An 18,648-nucleotide genomic window follows, 5' to 3' on the forward strand; every position below is an offset into this window, starting at 1 on the left:
GCTGAGAGTTCATCCTGCAGTGATCTCCTGGCTTGTCATACCATCAGGGCTGTCCTGGAGAGCCCAGGCTGTCCCAGCCACCGTCACTGACATCTCACTCTCCTCCAAGTCACCTGCAGAATTCCAGCACAATAGCTCTTCTTCAGATGGAGGTTGCCATTTCCTGTGGTCTGAGCAGGATGACCCCCCAACCCATACTGAGTGAGTCGGGGAATATTTCCTCTTGTCTCTCAAGCCACCAAGATGTTGCACCAGCAGGGATGCTGCCATTATATTGGATTTTAGGAAAAATTTCTTCACAGAAACGGTTGTCAAGCACTGGAACAGGCTGCCCAGGGCAGTGGTGGAGTCACCATCCCTGGAGGTGTTTAAGAGATGTGTTGATGAGACTCTTAGGACATGGTTTAGTGCCAGAGTTAGGTTAAGGTTGGACTCAATGATCTTAAGGGTCTCTTCCAACCAAAATGATTCCATGATTGACAGGAAGAACAGCCCTCTGCCATCCAGCCTGCTGAAAAATGAACCTCACCCCCTCCAGATTTAGATTTTGTAGATGCTGCTGAGCTGGTGAAGAGAGTAACAAACCCTCAGGCCAAGGTTTGGCCTCACAAATTCACTCCACCAGCTGAGGAGTGAATTACTGCTCAAGGAGGACTGATCAGCAGCACAAATCGGTAGCCTCAGTGAGAACCGTCAGTTCATTTTGAGGAAAGAAAATAGTCTGGCATGAATCACCAGGTCTTTTATAGCAACAACAGAGGTTACTTGATTACTTTTCTTTCTCTTTCCTCTTTCTTTCTTTGTTTTTGGTCTGTTTTAGAAACACTGTTCTGCAGAAGATGACTCTCCAATCTACATCAAGCTTTTCATTTCTCAGGCTCACACAGACACACCATTTACATATCATTCTTGTTCTGTATGGATGGCAACTAGGTTATTCCCTTAAAGTTGCACCAGGCGAGCAGAGACCATAGGTCAGCAGGCAAAAGTCAGTGGTAACCACTGTGCTCAGCCGTTCATGAGTTAAAGTTCATGTTTACTTTCGTGGAAACTCTCTGCACTGAATGGGTTGGACCCTGGATGTTGCAATGAGGGAGCAGCCTTGCTATTCAGAAGATATGTGAACAAATAGATGGACACTCATTTCACACAGAAAAATGGAGACACAAATCCCCCCTGCGTTGCTTTAGTCATAAAAAACTCCAAACAAACAAACCTAATGATTCATGCACTGTAAAACAGAGAGGTGTAACAAAATGTGAAGTTAATCCCAAAATGCACAGGCTGGTGTGGCATGTGGATGTCAAGGCAGCCCTGTTTTTCCCGCAGAAGACACAGCAGTGATCAATACCCTCTGGCATGCTGGCAGGACAGATCAGGGGGACAAATCTGTCCCCAGAAGGAAGCTGAAGGAAACAACCAAAGGCATGAAATCAGTGAGTGAAATCCCTGTGTGGCTATTCCTGCCCCAACTCACGCAACCTCGGATCCTCTGCAGCCTCATCTCCAGACCTTGCCTTTCACACAGAATCACAGAATGTTAGGGATTGGAAGGGACCTCGAAAGATCATCTAGTCCCATTTTCCCGAGCGTTCCCACAGAGTCTGGGCCACAACAGTGTCCTTGTGGGCGAGGGCTGAGGCCGCGGGCAGAACAACGCGGGGAAGTTTACACGGCAGCTTCCCCTCGCTGCCCGGGCCACGCTGAGCGACGCCTCCTTTCTGCGCTTACGCTTGTAGGGAAACACACCACATGGATCCACTTTTGTTTCATTGCTACATTTGAAAGAAAGTGTGGTTTGCTACGACATGCAAACCCCTTTGTTCCAAAAAGGAAAAAAAAAAAAAAACCCGCACAAATGAACAGTATTTTTTTTCCAGATAAGTCAATTCCTTGATTACAAAAACACTATCAAAACTAGAAAGATCTATAATACAAAGAAAATGCTAGCAGGGAAATAACTGACTGATACCACAAAAAACTGATAGAAAAGAAAAAAACAAACCACAAACAACAAACCACAAAACCCGCAGAATGTTGAAGGCCCATAAAACTCCTTGTTCCTGTGTCATCAATCCAAAATTTCTGTCCCTGGAGGTGTGACACGGAAGCTGCTCCACCCGCACCACTGAGCTGGGCCATCTGATGTTGACATTCTCTAGCTACAACTTCCACCTATGGAAATGAAGATGGAGGTGGCAGGTTATTTGGCCCCATTCTTATACAAAAACAGTCGTACATTCTTATACCAAATGCTGTACATAGGGATTTGTTTCAGATGCAGCTGGTAATCCATTTTCTTTTCCAGTGAGCGCCACAGAACCGGGTTTTCTTACAGCCGCAGCTTCCAAAATCAGGTATGTCAGATATAAAGACCATTCTCAGTAAAAAAATATATATCTGCAGGTTTCACAGCAGCAGAGAAAAAGTTTAAAATACGAATCACAGTGAACCTTTGGTTGGACTCGACGATCCTGAGGGTCTCTTCCAACTGAAATGATTCTATGATTTAATGCTTCAAAATCAGAAGACAAACACGCCTCATTTTCTTTCTGGATTTTTACATCAGTTTTAAGATTTAAAGGCCCTTGATTTCTAGTGTTTGAGATGAACAACCATGATGCAGCCAAGTTCACTATGTCTCAGACCACAGTCCACTTATATCCAAGTATATTTTTAAGTATACTCGTAATCTTAACCCTCTTTTCCTGATCTCTCGTTATCTGTTTCCTCCACTGCTTCGACAATTCCTCTCTGTAGCCAGACTCCAATCGCCACCTCCCCAGCTGCACCCAAATCCTCTGCTTCCCTTCATTTCTCTCTCCCTCATCTACTTGCTTTTCCGTACATCCTTGGCTCCCTTCCACACATAGCCGCAGAAAACCAGCTCACGTCCAAGGACCAACTTCAGCTCAATTAGTCGAAGATTATTTCCCCATCCTTGCATTTCTCCAACCCGGTCTGATTTTTATAAAGCGCTGGAAGGTTTTTTTTTGCAGAGAAGAGCACTCGGTCGGGGGAAAGGGGCTGATTGTCCAAGAGGTTTCTCAGGTGCGGGTCTCAGGTTTAAGGCGAAGAAAGCAGCGATGGGGTCGTGTCCACCCCGGCGGGGCGCGTGGGGCTGTGCTAGCGCATGGCGGATGCCACCTGAGCTGCCACCCCAAAGGGAGCGGAATAGGCCGTGGCCAACCCCTGCAGGCCGACCACCAAGTAGCGACATCCCTTCTGCAGAGCTTTGCCGACGTTCTGTGGAGACAGACAGGTAAAAGGGGATACATTAAAAAAGAAATAAAGGAGGGGTGAGAGAAAACACCTTCACATAAAATTGTTCCAACAGCCTCTTTAACTCACAGTGTCATCCACCCAGAAAATGAACTTCTTCTACGGCTAGTGAGGGCTTGGGCATGGAATGGCATTTTACCATCTATTTTTATATCGAAATACACACCCACAGGGTATAGTTAAACCAAACGGATGCAGCCTCCACAGGAAGCCGGGCTTTTACATGGGCTTCTATTCAAGAGTAAAATTAGTTTAAATTCACACCTAGTTTCTAGAGGTATGTGTCTGTATGCTAGTAACTTTTAAAAGCACATAAGCTATTAAAACTAGTGCTGAACAAAAAGGTAGTAAATCACTGAGAATAGTTCTATGGAAATTTCATAGCTTGTTGTCAAAACAGTATTTTTTTGGTCAAAATAAGAATGTTTTGAGCCACTTTCATGTCTGTACACATTTAAAAACTCATCTGTGTACTGCATTAGAAATAACTTGCAACAGGTTTTTTAAACAAAAAACCTTAACCTAATTTTAATTTTACTCTTGATGGTTTTTGCTCATATGGTTGGTCATGACTGGAGAATTAATACAATGTGGTCAGTTTGGGACGAACACCAGAATTAATTGTTAGCAACACACTGTGGTTGTGTGGGACTAGATCAAAACCATCTTTTGTACTATGGAAAACACTGAAACAGAGGACACACTTTTAGATTGGTGAAATCCAGTCAATATCTATTATATTCCTAGGATCTCTTAAACTTAGCTTACAGTGGTACTGGCACATGAAAATGTTCAGCTGTCACGATGCCACTACATAGCTGAATTTCGCTGCATTTACTCCTATGGAAACTTACTTGCAAGGAGTTTGGATGGCAAAATAAAAAGGCAGCTTGAATCCAGCGTTTAGAGCCTGAGGACAAAGCAGGAGATGCGGGGCCGTTCCTTTCTCCTCCTTCCCTTCCCACATCTGCACCCTACACAACTTACCTACCCTGACCTCACCAGTGCTGCCACGAGTTGGTGTTTACTGCCAAAGCCAAACTGGCAAACCTTCCCCACGGGGATGTTGTCTGACCGGTACAAAAGGGAACATCCCCATGCTCTAAATGCCATCACAAGTGCCCTTATTACCACCGGCACGTATAGCGATAGCACAACAGCAAATCTGTGAACTTCTGTGACACAATGGCACTCACCAACCTGCTCTGTATGAATCACGCCTACGCTGGAAGCTCTTTGGACTCGAGACTGCTTCGTACTATGTGTTTTTTGTGATTTGGAAATCACAGTGTTGGAAACTCGGAGTATCAAATCCATCACGAAATAATGAAATATTCTGTTAATCCCTTTATGAAACAGTAGCAGTTGTGAGGCAGCTCATGACTGTGCTGTCATCTGTAAACTCTGTGAATTTCAAAAGTAACTTTGCCAACGTAACTGGCATTTTTTGCATGTCAGACATAGCAAGCATATCTGTAGCAAAATCATCATTTTTTAAAAGAATGCAGTAGAAAGCCAGGTATTGTACTGATATCTGTAATCTCCCCGGCAGGAAAAGATTCCAGGCACCAAACAGGTTTTTCCTGCTAACGCAGAAACTATTCTCTGCTACAAGACATACCTGAACTGCGTTTAAGTGACATGAACAAGAGAAAAATAACCAAATTATTCCAGATATCACTTTTGTAATCAACAGCACCCACCCTTGAGGGAGAAAAAAAATAAACCACCAGACTGCAGGACTCGTGACTTTCCACACAGGAAAGGAAAAGGAACGATTTTGATCCAAAATGGTAGTTACACAATAAAGAACATGTTGCGTTTTTTTTCTTTAACTCACAGCACTGATTTTTCAGGGAACACCTAGAAGGCAAAGTGGCAAATTGCTGTACTGGAGGGAAGGTATTAGCCTTTCTTTCGGTCACTTAAAAAAAAAAAAAAAAAAAAAAAAGGCAGGCCAATTAACTAGAAGTTTTAAGGAATGGTGTCAAAACAATGACGCCGAGGGACATGCAGAACAAAGACAGGCAAAGCCCCCGTCACATGGATCAGCTTAGTGTCATTTTCACTCCGAAACGGCAGATTTTCGACCCTCTGATCTAGGTGAGGGTCGGTGACGATCGTGCCTTCCCCAGCGGGACCCGCTGCTCCCCGGCAAGGGCAAGAGCGGGCGGGCGGGCTGAGCGCTGCCGCCTAAAGCGCCAGAAGGACACGGGGGGCTCCCGAGAGCCCCTCGGAGAAGCCGGTACCGAGACCCCGCCGCCCGCCCGGTCCGGGAGCGCCCTGCCCTCACCTTGCCGTACTTCTTCAGCCGCTTCCCGTAGGGCCGCTTGCTGGGGGCCCGCGGAGGGCGCAGGGGCTCGTAGGAGCCGGGCAGGAGGGCGAAGCGAACCTTCCTGGAGGCAGCGCCTTCCTCCTCCGGCGCCGCCGGCTGCGGGGCCCCCGCGCTGCCCCCCGCTGCTGCTGCTGCCGCCGCCGCCTCCTCCTCCTCGCCGGGCAGGATGGAGACCTGGTCGTCGCCGGGCCCGCGGCGGGAGTACCTGCTCCTCACCTTGGCTCCCAGCCGCGCACCCACCGTCATGATGCCGCCGGGCGCCGGCCGGTCTGCGCGGACCTCCGGCCGCCTCCGCCGAGCCACAGGTGTGGCCGGAGGCGGCCACTGCCCCCTCCCCGGGGCGGGACGGCGGCGGGAAGAGGCGCCCCGGTCCCCGCCGTCCTGCGGGTTGTGTCCGCGGAAACCGGCCCGGGGCAGCCGGGCGAGGGCTGGCGGGACCGCGGCGCTGGGCACCAGGACCCCCGGCCCCGCCGCGGCTCTACTGCGGAAAACCGTGTCCCGCTTTGCTGTGGAGTTGCACGGGGAGCCCGGGACGTGCTTCGCCTTAGCTCGGGAGAGGGGAAACTCGCGCTGTCGCCGGCGGTGGGACAGGGGGACGCAGCCCCCGCACTGTGCCCCGGCCGCTTCGGCCTCCGCGCCGTGACCCCAGCGAAACACTGCAATGGCTCCTTCCCTGGCATCCCACGCACCGCTCCGTGCCAGCAGCGCGTTTGGGAGATCACGCTGTTTTCCCGTCCAGAAAAAAGGCCAAACGCCCTGGTGATCTCTGTATGAAAGGTGTTCCTGCCTACAGCCTCGGGTGAACAGCATCTCCGACGGTCGGGGGGGCTCCGTTTTGCTACACCGGGCCAAGGGGAAAGTAGCGGAGCCCTCATTTAAAGGCGAAGTTTTTGCCTAAAGGCGGGGGAAGCTGACAGCTCGCTGCCTCTGCAGCTGCTCGGGCTGCAGTTCAACAGCTGCACGTCCTAAGCGGTGTTCGTGTAGCTGCGGTAAATCACGAAACACACAATTCTACAGGGAGGATTGATATCGTTTATTAATCCAGTTGGTGTATTTATCAGCATTTGATGCATGTACAAATATTTCACGTGAGCAGATGCAATAAAGGGACAGATTGATCCCTTACTGTGGAATTTTCTTACCAGGGAACAAAGCCTTGAACCTGAGTCTCCCTGAGACATGCCCATAACATTCAGCAAGTAAATCCTGCACCCAGTGTAGTTCTGTGCCACAGGGATGTTGTTTCACCATTGTCACAGCTCCAGCCGGAAAGCTGTGTAATGGAGAGCTTGGCCAGTCCTCTGAAGGGTGGAGAGTGTGAGCCAAGTCTCAGCTGTCTCTTCCCCTATTCTATAGTAAAGGCATCACCACTCCTGCTGGCATCATCAGGGTTTTAACTTAAATCTCCAGAAGGCTGAGGTGAAGACCTGACACCAGGACAGGGTTTCATACTCCATGTCCTGGAGGTGCAGCTATGTCCTAAGCACTGCAGAGCTGGTGGAACAGAGTAGCACCATAGGTCCCCTCCTAAATACCTATTTTTATGACAATCACAAGGTAGGATGCCAGAAAGAGCAAGGTGGGGGAGTTGAATTTTGCATGCTCTTGTGTATTGCTGTAGATTTTCATGTGCTACTTCCTTCGATAGTTTGACGGATGAAGTAATCACCTGATGCTAAGGAGCAGCATCGAAAAATAAAATACCAATAATGTGTTAGTAGCTGTTGAATGGTATCTTTCATCTTGTTAACCTCGAGCCACCTTGAAGAAAAAAAAATGGCATTAAATATTTTTCTGGGGTTTTGAAAAGTGTTTGCGTCTAGGTTTTCTATTTATAGATCCATTACTAAAGGTATACTTTGCCCCTAAATGAGAAGTGCAAGGACAGTGAAAGATAATGTTTTCTTAAGACGGGCAGGCCTTTCCCCACACACGGGGTTTGTACCTGAGTTTGTTTTATCTTCCAGAGTTCAGCTATCAAAACCCCAGAGAATACATCACTTGATGGAGATTTACATGTTTGAGTGGCCAGCAGGGGAACCACCGAGATCGAGAGGCCCGAGGTACCTCTCAGGTGTATGACCCTGGGTATCAAAAGTCTCATATCTAACAGCCCGTGGAATTTTAGCATTATCATAACTATATGGCATTAACAATGCCACTTGCTTATCAAGCATCATTTTTCATCCACGGAAGCAAGAGTGCACGTTTGTAGCCCTTCCATTGACCTACATGTCATAACGTTTTAAACTGGCATGCATGCAAAGGGATCTACTCAGTTTGGAAGTGTCTGTATACCTTAAATAAATCAATAAAACGACACCACGACCCCAACCCAAGACGGCAGAACTGTTTACCCCCTCACCCCCACCCCAACCACCCCCTAGAAATGCTGCCAAGGAATTCCAATGGAATGTGTAAGCTCCCTGAAGATCCAAGACATCCCCATCCCTTCCTGGAGCTGTGGAATGTGATGTGGCATTTAATAGTCTCTTGGATTTCCCAAGTTAAAACCGTGCTGATAAAATGCCACGCTGGTCCCCTTCCATATTGAAGTCAAGCTGCACTTCAGATCCAAACGTTATCTCTTTTACCCAAGGAGTAGCTTACACATAAAGGCTGCGTAACAAGGCAGCTGTTGAGGGACCCAAAAAACAGGCACTGGGGGTTCAGTGTGTGACATCTCACTGATTTCCATGCCAAGTACCCTCTTCTTGCCAATAAAACCAGCCTCTTTCTTGGATCTTCCCATCTTATTCCTGCCAGGAACAGGAGATGTAGGGAGCCAAAGGAGGCGTTTGGATGCAGCTACACCTTTCGCACTCGGATCGCACCCTCGCTGAAGCTCTTGGTGTATTTGTTACGGGGAGCAGAACATGGTTTGCAGCTCATCTTCCAACAGGCCAAAGGAGGGAGGTGAGCAGGGGCTGGGAATCAGGGCAATTCCACACTGCTGGCAGTTACTGGAAATAATACCATTTGTAAACCATCCATATACAGAAACATTAAATTGGCACTTTGGGGGCCATGTTTCATGGGAGAGCGGAACTAAAATCTGTAACCTCTGTCGTCCCGCAAGGCTGCGTTTCGTGTAACGTTCATGCATCTCTGGTTACACGAAGCGCTGAAAAACAGCGACAATCTAGGACAAAGTCAGCCGTGCAAACACAGGGCCTGTACAGCGGGAAGCTTTCCTAAGCGCTTAATCTACCGTCTCACAGCATGACCTATATTTTTTTCCACTGAACCTTCCGAAAAAGCAAAGGGTTTTGTTTCATGACTAAGTTCACACATGATCTTCGATTAGCATCATGGTTATGTTCCAGTGGTGTATTTTCAAGGATAACTGAACATCCACGGACATTTACGCGTAAATTAAGCAGATGCACAAGCCCCTTCCCGAAGCTGATTTTTGGTGAATTTCTGGAAAAGCTCCTGGACGCACATTTGTAAGAAAGTGCTGAACCCCCGATGCTCTCCGGCCAGTGCAAGACCACAGAACTGAGGCAGCGCTCAACCCAAATTCACAGTGTCGAAGCCAAAGTCTGTCCACCTGCAGGCTACTTGGCTACCTGCAGTAACTACTGTGCTTTTATAAAGGGCAAACAACAAGTATTTTAGTATGAGAACTGTTCAAGTAAGTTTTAATAGAGTGCACCAGTGAATCAAGATGACTTGCATCAGATTTTGTTTCAACGAACATCAGATTAAAAAATAAAAAAAAAGAAAAGGGGCTACAGTTCTTTCTTTCCAAACACCACCCTTTTTCTAAGGCAACAATACACGTCCATTGTCAAAAATAACTGTTACATAGGAAAGCTACATCACAGTACAGTATGTAAAAATCCATCTCGGTCAAGAAGCCATTAGAGAATGGCACATTTACTACACTTACAGCCTTCTAACTTAGGGTTACAGAGTTTACCACAGCTTTTTTTTTTTAATTTTTATTTTTTAAAGTGACAATTTCTTAATGAACTTTCTATTCTTCACAAGAGTGTGCAGATGGGGCCCATATGTTGATATTACAGTAATTACGACATTAAATAACATTGCACAACCAACCTCTATGGTTAATTCAGTACAAAATAACAAGTATTAAAATGTACCAGTACTAGTGGTTTTACATAGTTTATAATCATTAATTATGAAGGAAAAAAATGTGTTGTGTTTTTTTTTCTTCTTTTCTGTAGGCAAGTGCCTAATTACAAAGCTGCACATTACAAGCATAATGATGTGGAATAAATACAAGAAATCTGGTAAAATATTAAACACAAACAGGTTACATGGGAACAAACTGTACAACCACAAAAGCATAAATCAACAATTTCTCATTATAAACAATGTATGTTTAGCTGTAAAATATTACGTGGAATTACATGTACTCTTTGGGGGCACATGTTCCAAAAGCCAAGCTAATTCCTGAGGTGGTATTAGTAACTTATACAATTGGTCAACACTTCAGATTATCTTGTGCTATTAAACAGTCCCAATATTAATAGATTTCCATAAAATGGAATTTATAGTATTCTGAAGGCAGCAAACAAGTGATATTTTACACCATGATATTCAAATGAAATAGTTACGGTTCTCCATTTTGGTGCTACATTTGTTGACGGGCCATGGGAGTAAGCGCGGTGATTTGCGGGCAGAGCATCACATACGCCTGGGTTCTGTTCCCCCACAGCTCTGAGCTGACCCAAGGCAGAACAAAGTTTTTAAACTGTAAGTGCCAACACTGTAAACATGTTTGTATTGTTTTTTCCCCAACCAACCACTGTCCAATAACAAGGATAAGAGCCAAAGATAAGCAGGAACAGTCTCGTGCAGAACAAAAGCCGATTATTCGTCGACTTTTGCTTCAAATCACGAACAATCTTTAAATAATTAAAAATGGTCAGGCTACAGTTGTGAAAACTATTTTTGTGCATTTGACTCGGGACACAAGTTTTTTAAAAAACGCATGATAGAGGTAAGACTTATAAAAACCACCGAAAATGTAAATGATAGGGAAGAACTTTTCCAACTCAAAGCATCAAACATACATTTCTGTGCAGAAATCTAGACAACTATACAAGATCTGAATTTAAGCAGTCATCTTTTTATTATACAACTCTATGAACATAAAATGAACAGAACGCTCTATATACTTACCTGTACATGTGAACATAACTTCTTTAGCTACAGTTATTTAATATAGGTCATACTGGATTTAACTTTACAATTCTGAATAACTATGTATAACCTTATTGCAATAAGGGCAATTTCTACATGGGGAGTTTCACAGGCCAATCACATTAGGCGTAACCAGTACATTCAAAGTGTAGATCATGTATGAATCTTCCCTGATCCCAAAAAATTTAGGTTCTCTTTACAGCTTAAGCTCGTTCGCTATCTTGGATGCAATGTTCTTAAATGCGATAGAAGTCCCAGATATTCTCTTGAAACGAACTCCATTGAGCGACAACCGTGGCAGTTTGCAGACTTCCATCTCCCACTGAACAAGGCTCTCTTGTCGTGCGTCACCATGGACACAGAAGAGCAAAAACCTCTCTTTTTGTTCGTAATCACAGTTATTAGCATCTAACACTTTCCGAATCTCTCGCATCATATCATTTGGGTCCATAGAACTAGTGGTCTTCATACTCCACGTGAACCGCAAGGAGCGTGGCTTCGAATCTTTGCTATCCTCCTTCTCTCTGTCCTTTGGCTCCCCGGAAGTGCTCCTGGAAGAAGGGACATACAGAGCAGTTAAAACCAAAAGCGGTACAGCCGGGAGACAGAAGAGAAATACAGTTCTTGAACAGGGGTTTCTAAACTGTGACTGTCACACGCAAGCTACTGCAAAAAGAGTTAGGTGGGAACTGCTGGAACAGTTGTGCACCGTCTCCCGCACGCACGGGCGCTTCAGCACAGCGCTGGCAGCTGCCATCAGCGCTGGCGCAGCTCCCAGCAGCGGCACAGAAGCAAAGCAAGTTTGGAAACCCCTGCTCCGAAACATTCTGATGAGAAGATGTGCAATGGTAACTGCGGCAGACACACGTTACTCCATACTGCTCCAAAGAAAGTGGAATCTATGTAAAAGCATGACTGAAGTTCTGCTGATTTCATGATCTGGAGCATGCCATACACCAACAAAACTGAAGTTGAGGGACACCACCCTGAAGCGTAACCCATACTGTAAAAGCAGCAGAGGAAGAAGTCCCACCCTGCAATTCATATGTCTTCAGTAAGTTCCCACCCCTCTTTTCCACGTTTATCCCCTTTGGCATCTATAATGTATTTTTGACCTCTCTCTGTAAAAATGACTTCATAATAATGCACTTTATTTTAACTGACGAAGCAGAATTTTGTGCTGTAACTTGGTTGTAAACAGCTTGTTTGTCAAGCAGTTGAGTACACGGTCAGCAGCTTTTTCACAAGAAGAAACAGTGACATACAGACATGAAGTGCTTTACTTGATAAACGACTTGGACAAAATTTCAAGGGAGTAATTTCCAATGAATGTTCTTACTGACGTTACCGTACCAAATAGATTACTTATTCCATTGTGGAAAGCATTTTGAGAAACAGCACTGATTATTTTAAAGCAATTCCACAGCTATTTCTGCTCTTGTCCCAGATATTTAATATGCCTGATGCCTCCCCATCCGTCACTGTGGAAAGCTGCTGTTCTCATTTTGATAGTCTATAAACTGTTGCTATTCAGAGAGGAGTCAAAACAAGCATTTTTCATTTAACTTTCAGTGTGATCCCCAGAGAACCACATCGATATTAAGGGATAGAGCATGGCAGAGATAAGATCTCAAACGACTTTTAGCCCAAAACAGACACTGTAGGATGACAAAAAGTAGAGGAAGCTGGAGAATGAAAGCAAGAGCTGAAAGCAACTTCACACTTCATTTGAACATTTGATTCATGTCTTCTCTCTTTCCACGTCAAGAAATTGACAGCTAATAGACTTGGAATTGAAAAGGGCTAATGTAGATAAAATGCATTGTGTATTATACAATGTATCCTGTTAAGAACTTGCTGCCTTTTTTTTTTCCTTTTTAAATAAAGGCTTTCTGTTTTCAAAACTAAGTCGATAATTTCTGTAAGTGGCAAGTTTAGAATGCAAACTACAATGCCTGTTCATTAGAAAGCATAAAAATAAAATGTTATGCACTGTGCTAAGCACACCAAAAATGCAGAACCAAATGCTGAAACATGGCAAAAGAGCAGATATACTGGAAAATGAGCACATGAAGGAATGCTTTATTTCTAACGAAGCATCTATAGATTCGTGTACAGCAGTTGCCATACAAATTCAATATTTAGCAGTCATCACCCTTTTTGTCTGAATGTCACTTATTTTATTTCTCAGAGCAAAGTGACATTCATTTCTCAGGGACTATAAGGTGTTTACTTCTGGCAAACAGCAGCCTAAGTAATGAACACAGTATGTAACTATGGTAAGAATTTAATATATACATATACATACACACACACACGAAGTATACTACGTTTTCCACTGAAACCAAAAGTAAACACCATTAAACATTTATAAGCCAAACCAGGATTTTAAGTGCCTATATGACTGGTTAACTCCTACAGGGGGCTTTAATATTCAAAGGAATGTGTATAAATAAAGTTTTATATTAAATACTTGCAAGAAAGCAAAAAATAAGGGATAAAGGACCTCACCAAACCCCCCTCCCCCCAAATAAAAACATTTTTAAAAAGCAAATTCTTTAAGCACTATTCTATTTTACATCCTGATTAAAAATATCTAAGAAATCACTTAAACCTTGATGCGAAAGACCTAGGAGCGAAGTATTAATAGTGGCTCCTCACCTTGAGGTGTCAGTTCTGCCACTGGCTTCGCCTTCACTTGGATCCCTCAAAACAAAGTTAAGGTTGAGATTCAATGATAAAGGTGAAAAATTAAAGTTAAGATAACCTACATCTAGAACAATGTTAAATAGCTATTGAACAAAAAAAAAAAATCAGTATAATAAAGTCAAGCCTGATAGCGTTTAATAGTTTTTTCATAGCTGTAATTTTAATTTTCCCTTATATCGTAACTTCTTTCAGCTCTGACATGTAGTTGTTTATTTTTTTTTAACTGGTGGTAAAATTAACACATTATTCTCAGCCTCCTGCAGACAGAGCAACAGCCACATATAGTTCCAGCAAGCACAGAGGAGCAGTCGATCAAGGTGGTCCATGGGGCTCCACTTTGCACCCTTCCTGGCCAGGCTTTTAGACCTCAGTCCCCAGCCTACTTAGGTTCTTGCAGGTGCTTAAGCACACTCGAGTAATTAAAGATACAACATGCCTAAGAGTTTGCGAGACCAAATGTTTGGAGCCCAGTTGAGGAAGGTGACTTCAACATCTGCTTAACTTTAAGCAAATCAGCTGTTACACTGACTTTGGTAAGATTACTGGTGAGCTTGAGGTTAAATGTATCTTTTTAATCTTGTTGAATTAGAGCTGTAGTTTACCAAGGAACTGTTTTGTATTACGCCTTTTCAGTGTGGAACAACTTGAAAAATATCCATAGATTGTATAAGCCACCTAGGTACGTTCCTAGTGCTGCTGTACATTTTAGCACCCCATTTCCATTAGTTAATTAAATTAATACCTTCAAAACACAAATACTTTAGTAACTAACAAAGAAGTATCATTTGACATAAACCACTGATACAAAATACTTCAATATCCTATTGACTAAGCATTCTCATTATGCATTTGTTTCATATACTTACCAGAAAAGGCATTTACCTTTGCCAAAAGATAAAGTCAAAAAAGTCTTTTAATCACACCTTCTAATCAAAGTATGCTTTAAACCATGATTTCCTGAACAGTACAGAAGTTAAAAGACATGCAGTTATGTGATCCAACTAAAAGAATAGCAACCCCCCCACATAACTCCCATCCACGTAATCCCAGCCACTAAAAGTCTCAAACAGTCCAAAGGTTAAAAAAAGAAAAACAAAACAAGAAAACCCCAACAACAACAACAACAGCAAAACCAAACAAAATCCCTACAGGGCCTTCACTGTAAGAAAATGTATTTTTAGCAGAATGAAACATAATAGGAAACAGTATAAAAATGTTCTAAAGATCATTTAAAAATACATCAATTTACAGTAGGCTAATTCGAAATACATAGTTTACAATGTTATTATAATATCGTAGTTTAACATAATGAAAATATTAATTCTCTGATGTGACTCTTAAAAAAATTCAAGACACTGCTCCTTGCAAATAACAATGAACTGTAATGCAAAAAAACATCCTGTGATCCTGTGCTCTTGGAACTGGGTAGTTACTTAACAGAAAATGCCATTCTTCCCATTTGGAAATCTATACTGCCAACACAGTTGACTAACTTTGCTGTAAACTTTTTTCTTTTCAAAACCAGGTAACAGACTCTTTCCCTCCAACTACATAAGTGCTGGAGAAACCAAAAATGAGGATCATAGTCCTGTATCTTCATGTTTCTGAAAAAAGAAAATAATTCACTTTTTCTTTTTTTTAGGTCACCACAGGAGGTATTAGATACACATTGATGCAGCACCAGCTCACCAAGTTAAATTAATTTTATGAGGAACATCAATGCATTTATAGCTTTCTTGCTTCTTTTCCCTTGTAATATCTTATTTAGAAATTTGCAACTACTAGCTTAACCTAGCTTTGAATTTATCACTCTTTTACATACAAATGATAGAATTGTACCTAACAGCATAATTCTGAAAAAAACAAAACAAAACGGTTTCCAAGATACAATTGTTGTAAAACTGACAATAACAGAGTAAAGATATGTCAATAAACAGGCTTAAGGATTAGAGGTAAATCACTGTTAGAAAGAGGCAAACTGAAAACTACGTCCTCTTTTGGGAAAGCTGTTGTGACTGCCAAGTCAGTCACTTGCTATTAAACAGTGTATTTGAAAATCTTTCCCAGCACCTCTCCTCACAGTATTATTACTGGTAGCATCATCACAGGGATGTAGGGAGGTCCAGGATGTGCCCATTTTCTTCCTTCAGAATCCTGAACTCACGTTTGAAAAAGCTGGTAACATGATACCAAAACATCAGTATTTTCAGACATCTGGACTTGTGCCCACTTCTAAGCTTCTCATTTATTCAAATATTTTAGAATTCTCTGAAACAATCTGTAAATACCAATTTCCCCTAAGTACAGCAATAACATAGTTGTAAATATAGCCCTTGCAACAAACTGCATTAAGCAAAATATTGTTAACATTAAGTAATGACTCATTTTTAAGTCACTGATTTCAGTATTTAAGTTCACGTGATTTCAACTTAATTTTAGCATCTTAGCATTTTAGCTGTAAAGCATGAACTTTAAAACCTTCTGAGCAGCCTTCTCTTGCTCCTTCAGGATAAAGCATCAGAATAGCTGGTCAAACAGAATGGTTACAATATACACAGAGAAGTAAAACAAGGCAGGTTCTGGAAGGAAAACACAAAACAAGCAGCATTCTAGCTAAATTTACATTTACTTCAGACTTAAACTGGAAATTCTCAATGATTTTGCAATTATGGCCCTAGTTATAGGCTGGGCACCTTTTTTTTTCTTTCTCTTAAAAATCGAGGTACTAACCTGCGAACAAACTTGGAAGTTATCTTGCTTATTATACCAGTTGATGTCCCTCTTCTAGCATGTGCAAAAGCACCGGTTTCATGGGATGGTGAGGCGGGCGGTCCATTGTAAGTGGCATTACGCCGCTCCCTGAGCTGCTCACCATGGAAAGTGCTTCGACTTGAACTCCCCCGAGGAAAGCGGGTTCGGTCTGGAGTGGTAGTGCTAATACTATGAGCAGACGGGGAAGCAGCAGGCACTCTTTGAGTTGCACTGCTGGGAAAACAGAAGCATAAATAAAGAGAAAGACTATATGCTAGAAACCCTCCTACATGACAACCATTCCTCAAAGACAGGACAAAAACCCCACTTGATTCTTTTTTTTTAAACCTGAATCTGCTACTGATTTGTTCTTATGATTCACACTTAAAAATAATCAAGAGATATTATCACTGTAAGATCAAATTATCTCAAGTATTAAAAGCAGTTTTTAAAAAAGTATACACAGATAATATGCCAGAGGAAAAAGATAGAAAAGTCTGTAGTAAGATCTAAAAATGTTCACAGCCCTCTTCCAGAAAAATATATTCATCAAAAGCTTTAACACACAAGCACTCCACAAAACCCAAGAGATATTTCTGAAGAAGTAATCATCTGGCACAAATAAATGTATAAAGCTATACGGGCAGTTAATAGTAAGAGCAACTATACTATGCTGCTTTTAGACAGAAATAAGCCCAGCAATCTACAAAACCAAGAGGTTAGCATTTCAGTATTTCTTTTGAATTTTTGTGGTGGCCTGTGTTGTATGCTCCTGTCTAAATTAGTTAAATTTTTAACTGCTTAAGTTTTCCAGAAGCTTCCAGAGGGAGGCAGTCAAGGAACTTCTTTAACTGTGTGCAAACATGTGATGAACAAAATCAGGCTTAAATCACCTGTAATACCCACATTACTTGAGCAAGCTACTGTTCTGAAACAGAATGCAACATGACAGTTTTGAATCCACTGCAACCATATTGAAGCGTATAATGAACTGAACAACCACAGTTTTAAAGGGCATGTCACTAAAAACAAAATCAATTTATTACCTTGGTCGGTAAGCTTCAGTGCCATCTTTGATGGTTGGCAGTGTAACTTTTATAGGATGACCAGAGGCAGACATGGACTTTTGATGCCGAGGCCGTGTCGACACGGCAGAAGCCACTGCGGAGCCTGCAGAAGACGTGCTGCTCGCAGACATTTCTGTGAGGCTTTTGCCACCGGAGCAAGGCGGGGGGGCGGACAAACGAAAAGGGAAAAGGTTAGTGTAAAACCCCCACAGAAAACAGGGAAAAGAACTATTTTTTTTTCTTTCAGAACATAGCAAGTACTGTTTAAATAACCAGAAGATGGGTGACCAGGCTGCCTTAGTCAGCTAAATTAAAGAATACAGAATTCTGAGACAGTTACGTTTGCCCATAAATCGAATCACCATGCGTGTTCAATTAGGCCTGTTCATTCCTCCCAAGATTAAAGCTTACACACACATTATTCAAAGTACTGAAGAAAGGCTACAAAGACTACATGGAAAACGTAAAAAATACCAAAAAAGAAATTTGCAAAAGACTTCAAATAGATTGAATAAATAGACTCTCCTTTTGTGAAGTGAATACCCTTAGTTTCAGTTAAAACAAACACCTAAAACATTTGGAACCGCTGTCACATTATCTCTTGGAAGAGATCGTGATTTTGAAGGACCAAGTTGTAGTTCTCTGGACTATCCCAGCCACTGCAAGGCTGAGGATGAGCCAACTCTTACAAGATACAGTTCCACCTACCAGTACTTTTATTTCTGCTTCGCCTAAGTGGTGAAGAAGAGATGAAAGTAGCGGTAAAACTGCTGTGTCATTAATTTTTAAAACAAAAGTCACTTAAGCCAAACTACAGCTTTGCCTCTACAAGCACAAATGAAATTACATTAATGATATATTAGCAACAACAGTCCCAAAGCTAAATAATATCTGTAGCAAAGTGGTAAAGATTTTGGATAAAAAAAATCTGATGACAAAATGTTCAACTACACCAAATCCAAAGTCAACTGCAACACAACGTATTGTAGGAAAGGCAAATACACAACTCGAAAGAAAATTAATCTCCCTTTTTCAGAATATGCTGGAAGAGCTGAGCATATCCATTGCACTCATGAAAGGAATAAGGATTAAGAGTTGCCTGTCTTTTCAATACTATAGAAAAAAGTACAGTAACTGTGACATGAAAAACTTTGAAATAAAATCCCTTCTCATTATAGTGGTTTTGGTATTAAATCTATTCAAAGAAAAAGTTTTATCAGTCTTTGTGAGTCAGAAGTATTATTGTAGTACATATTTTAACCCTAAATCTAAAAAATATATGTTATTGTCATTCTTTTTAAAGAAGGATTGTTACAAATTTTGTTCAAA

General features: G+C 42.4%; 2 protein-coding genes across 8 annotated transcripts in view; both read right to left on the minus strand.

Annotated features, from left to right (window-relative positions):
• Window positions 1-1,857: 1,857 nt before the first annotated feature.
• Window positions 1,858-6,147, minus strand: LOC309437780 (required for drug-induced death protein 1). Its single transcript, XM_082048479.1, has 2 exons — window positions 5,576-6,147; window positions 1,858-3,246 (listed from the first exon to the last, which is right to left on the minus strand). Exons 1-2 carry the CDS (start codon window positions 5,861-5,863, stop codon window positions 3,127-3,129), a joined length of 408 nt encoding a protein of 135 aa, XP_081904605.1. The 5' UTR covers window positions 5,864-6,147; the 3' UTR covers window positions 1,858-3,126.
• A 3,097-nt stretch (window positions 6,148-9,244) lies between these two features.
• MARK1 (microtubule affinity regulating kinase 1) overlaps window positions 9,245-18,648 on the minus strand; it is a 59,455-nt gene continuing 50,051 nt past the window's right edge. For 3 of the 7 annotated variants that reach the window (XM_082049051.1, XM_082049053.1, XM_082049057.1), the window contains 4 exons: window positions 17,299-17,460; window positions 16,232-16,486; window positions 13,454-13,498; window positions 9,245-11,343 (listed from right to left, as the gene is read on the minus strand). In XM_082049051.1, coding sequence (XP_081905177.1) covers window positions 10,989-11,343; window positions 13,454-13,498; window positions 16,232-16,486; window positions 17,299-17,460 — 817 coding nt within the window. In that variant the 3' untranslated portion in view covers window positions 9,245-10,988. The remainder of the gene's footprint in view (window positions 11,344-13,453; window positions 13,499-16,231; window positions 16,487-17,298; window positions 17,461-18,648) is intronic. The other 4 variants (XM_082049052.1, XM_082049054.1, XM_082049055.1 and 1 more) reach the window with 3 other exon arrangements.

Source organism: Streptopelia decaocto (genome assembly GCF_964273445.1).
Source record: "Streptopelia decaocto genome assembly, chromosome: 3".
In the NCBI taxonomy this organism is placed as follows: domain Eukaryota; kingdom Metazoa; phylum Chordata; class Aves; order Columbiformes; family Columbidae; genus Streptopelia; species Streptopelia decaocto.

What these genes read in the sequence shown, in the direction of transcription:
- LOC309437780 (XM_082048479.1), bottom strand. Translation starts at nt 5,863, where the DNA reads ATGACGGTGGGTGCGCGGCTGGGAGCCAAGGTGAGGAGCAGGTACTCC. An exon ending in GGCTGAAGAAGTACGGCAAG is followed by an intron (nt 3,247 to 5,575) that starts GTGAGGGCAGGG and finishes CTGTCTCCACAG; the next exon opens with AACGTCGGCAAAGCTCTGCA.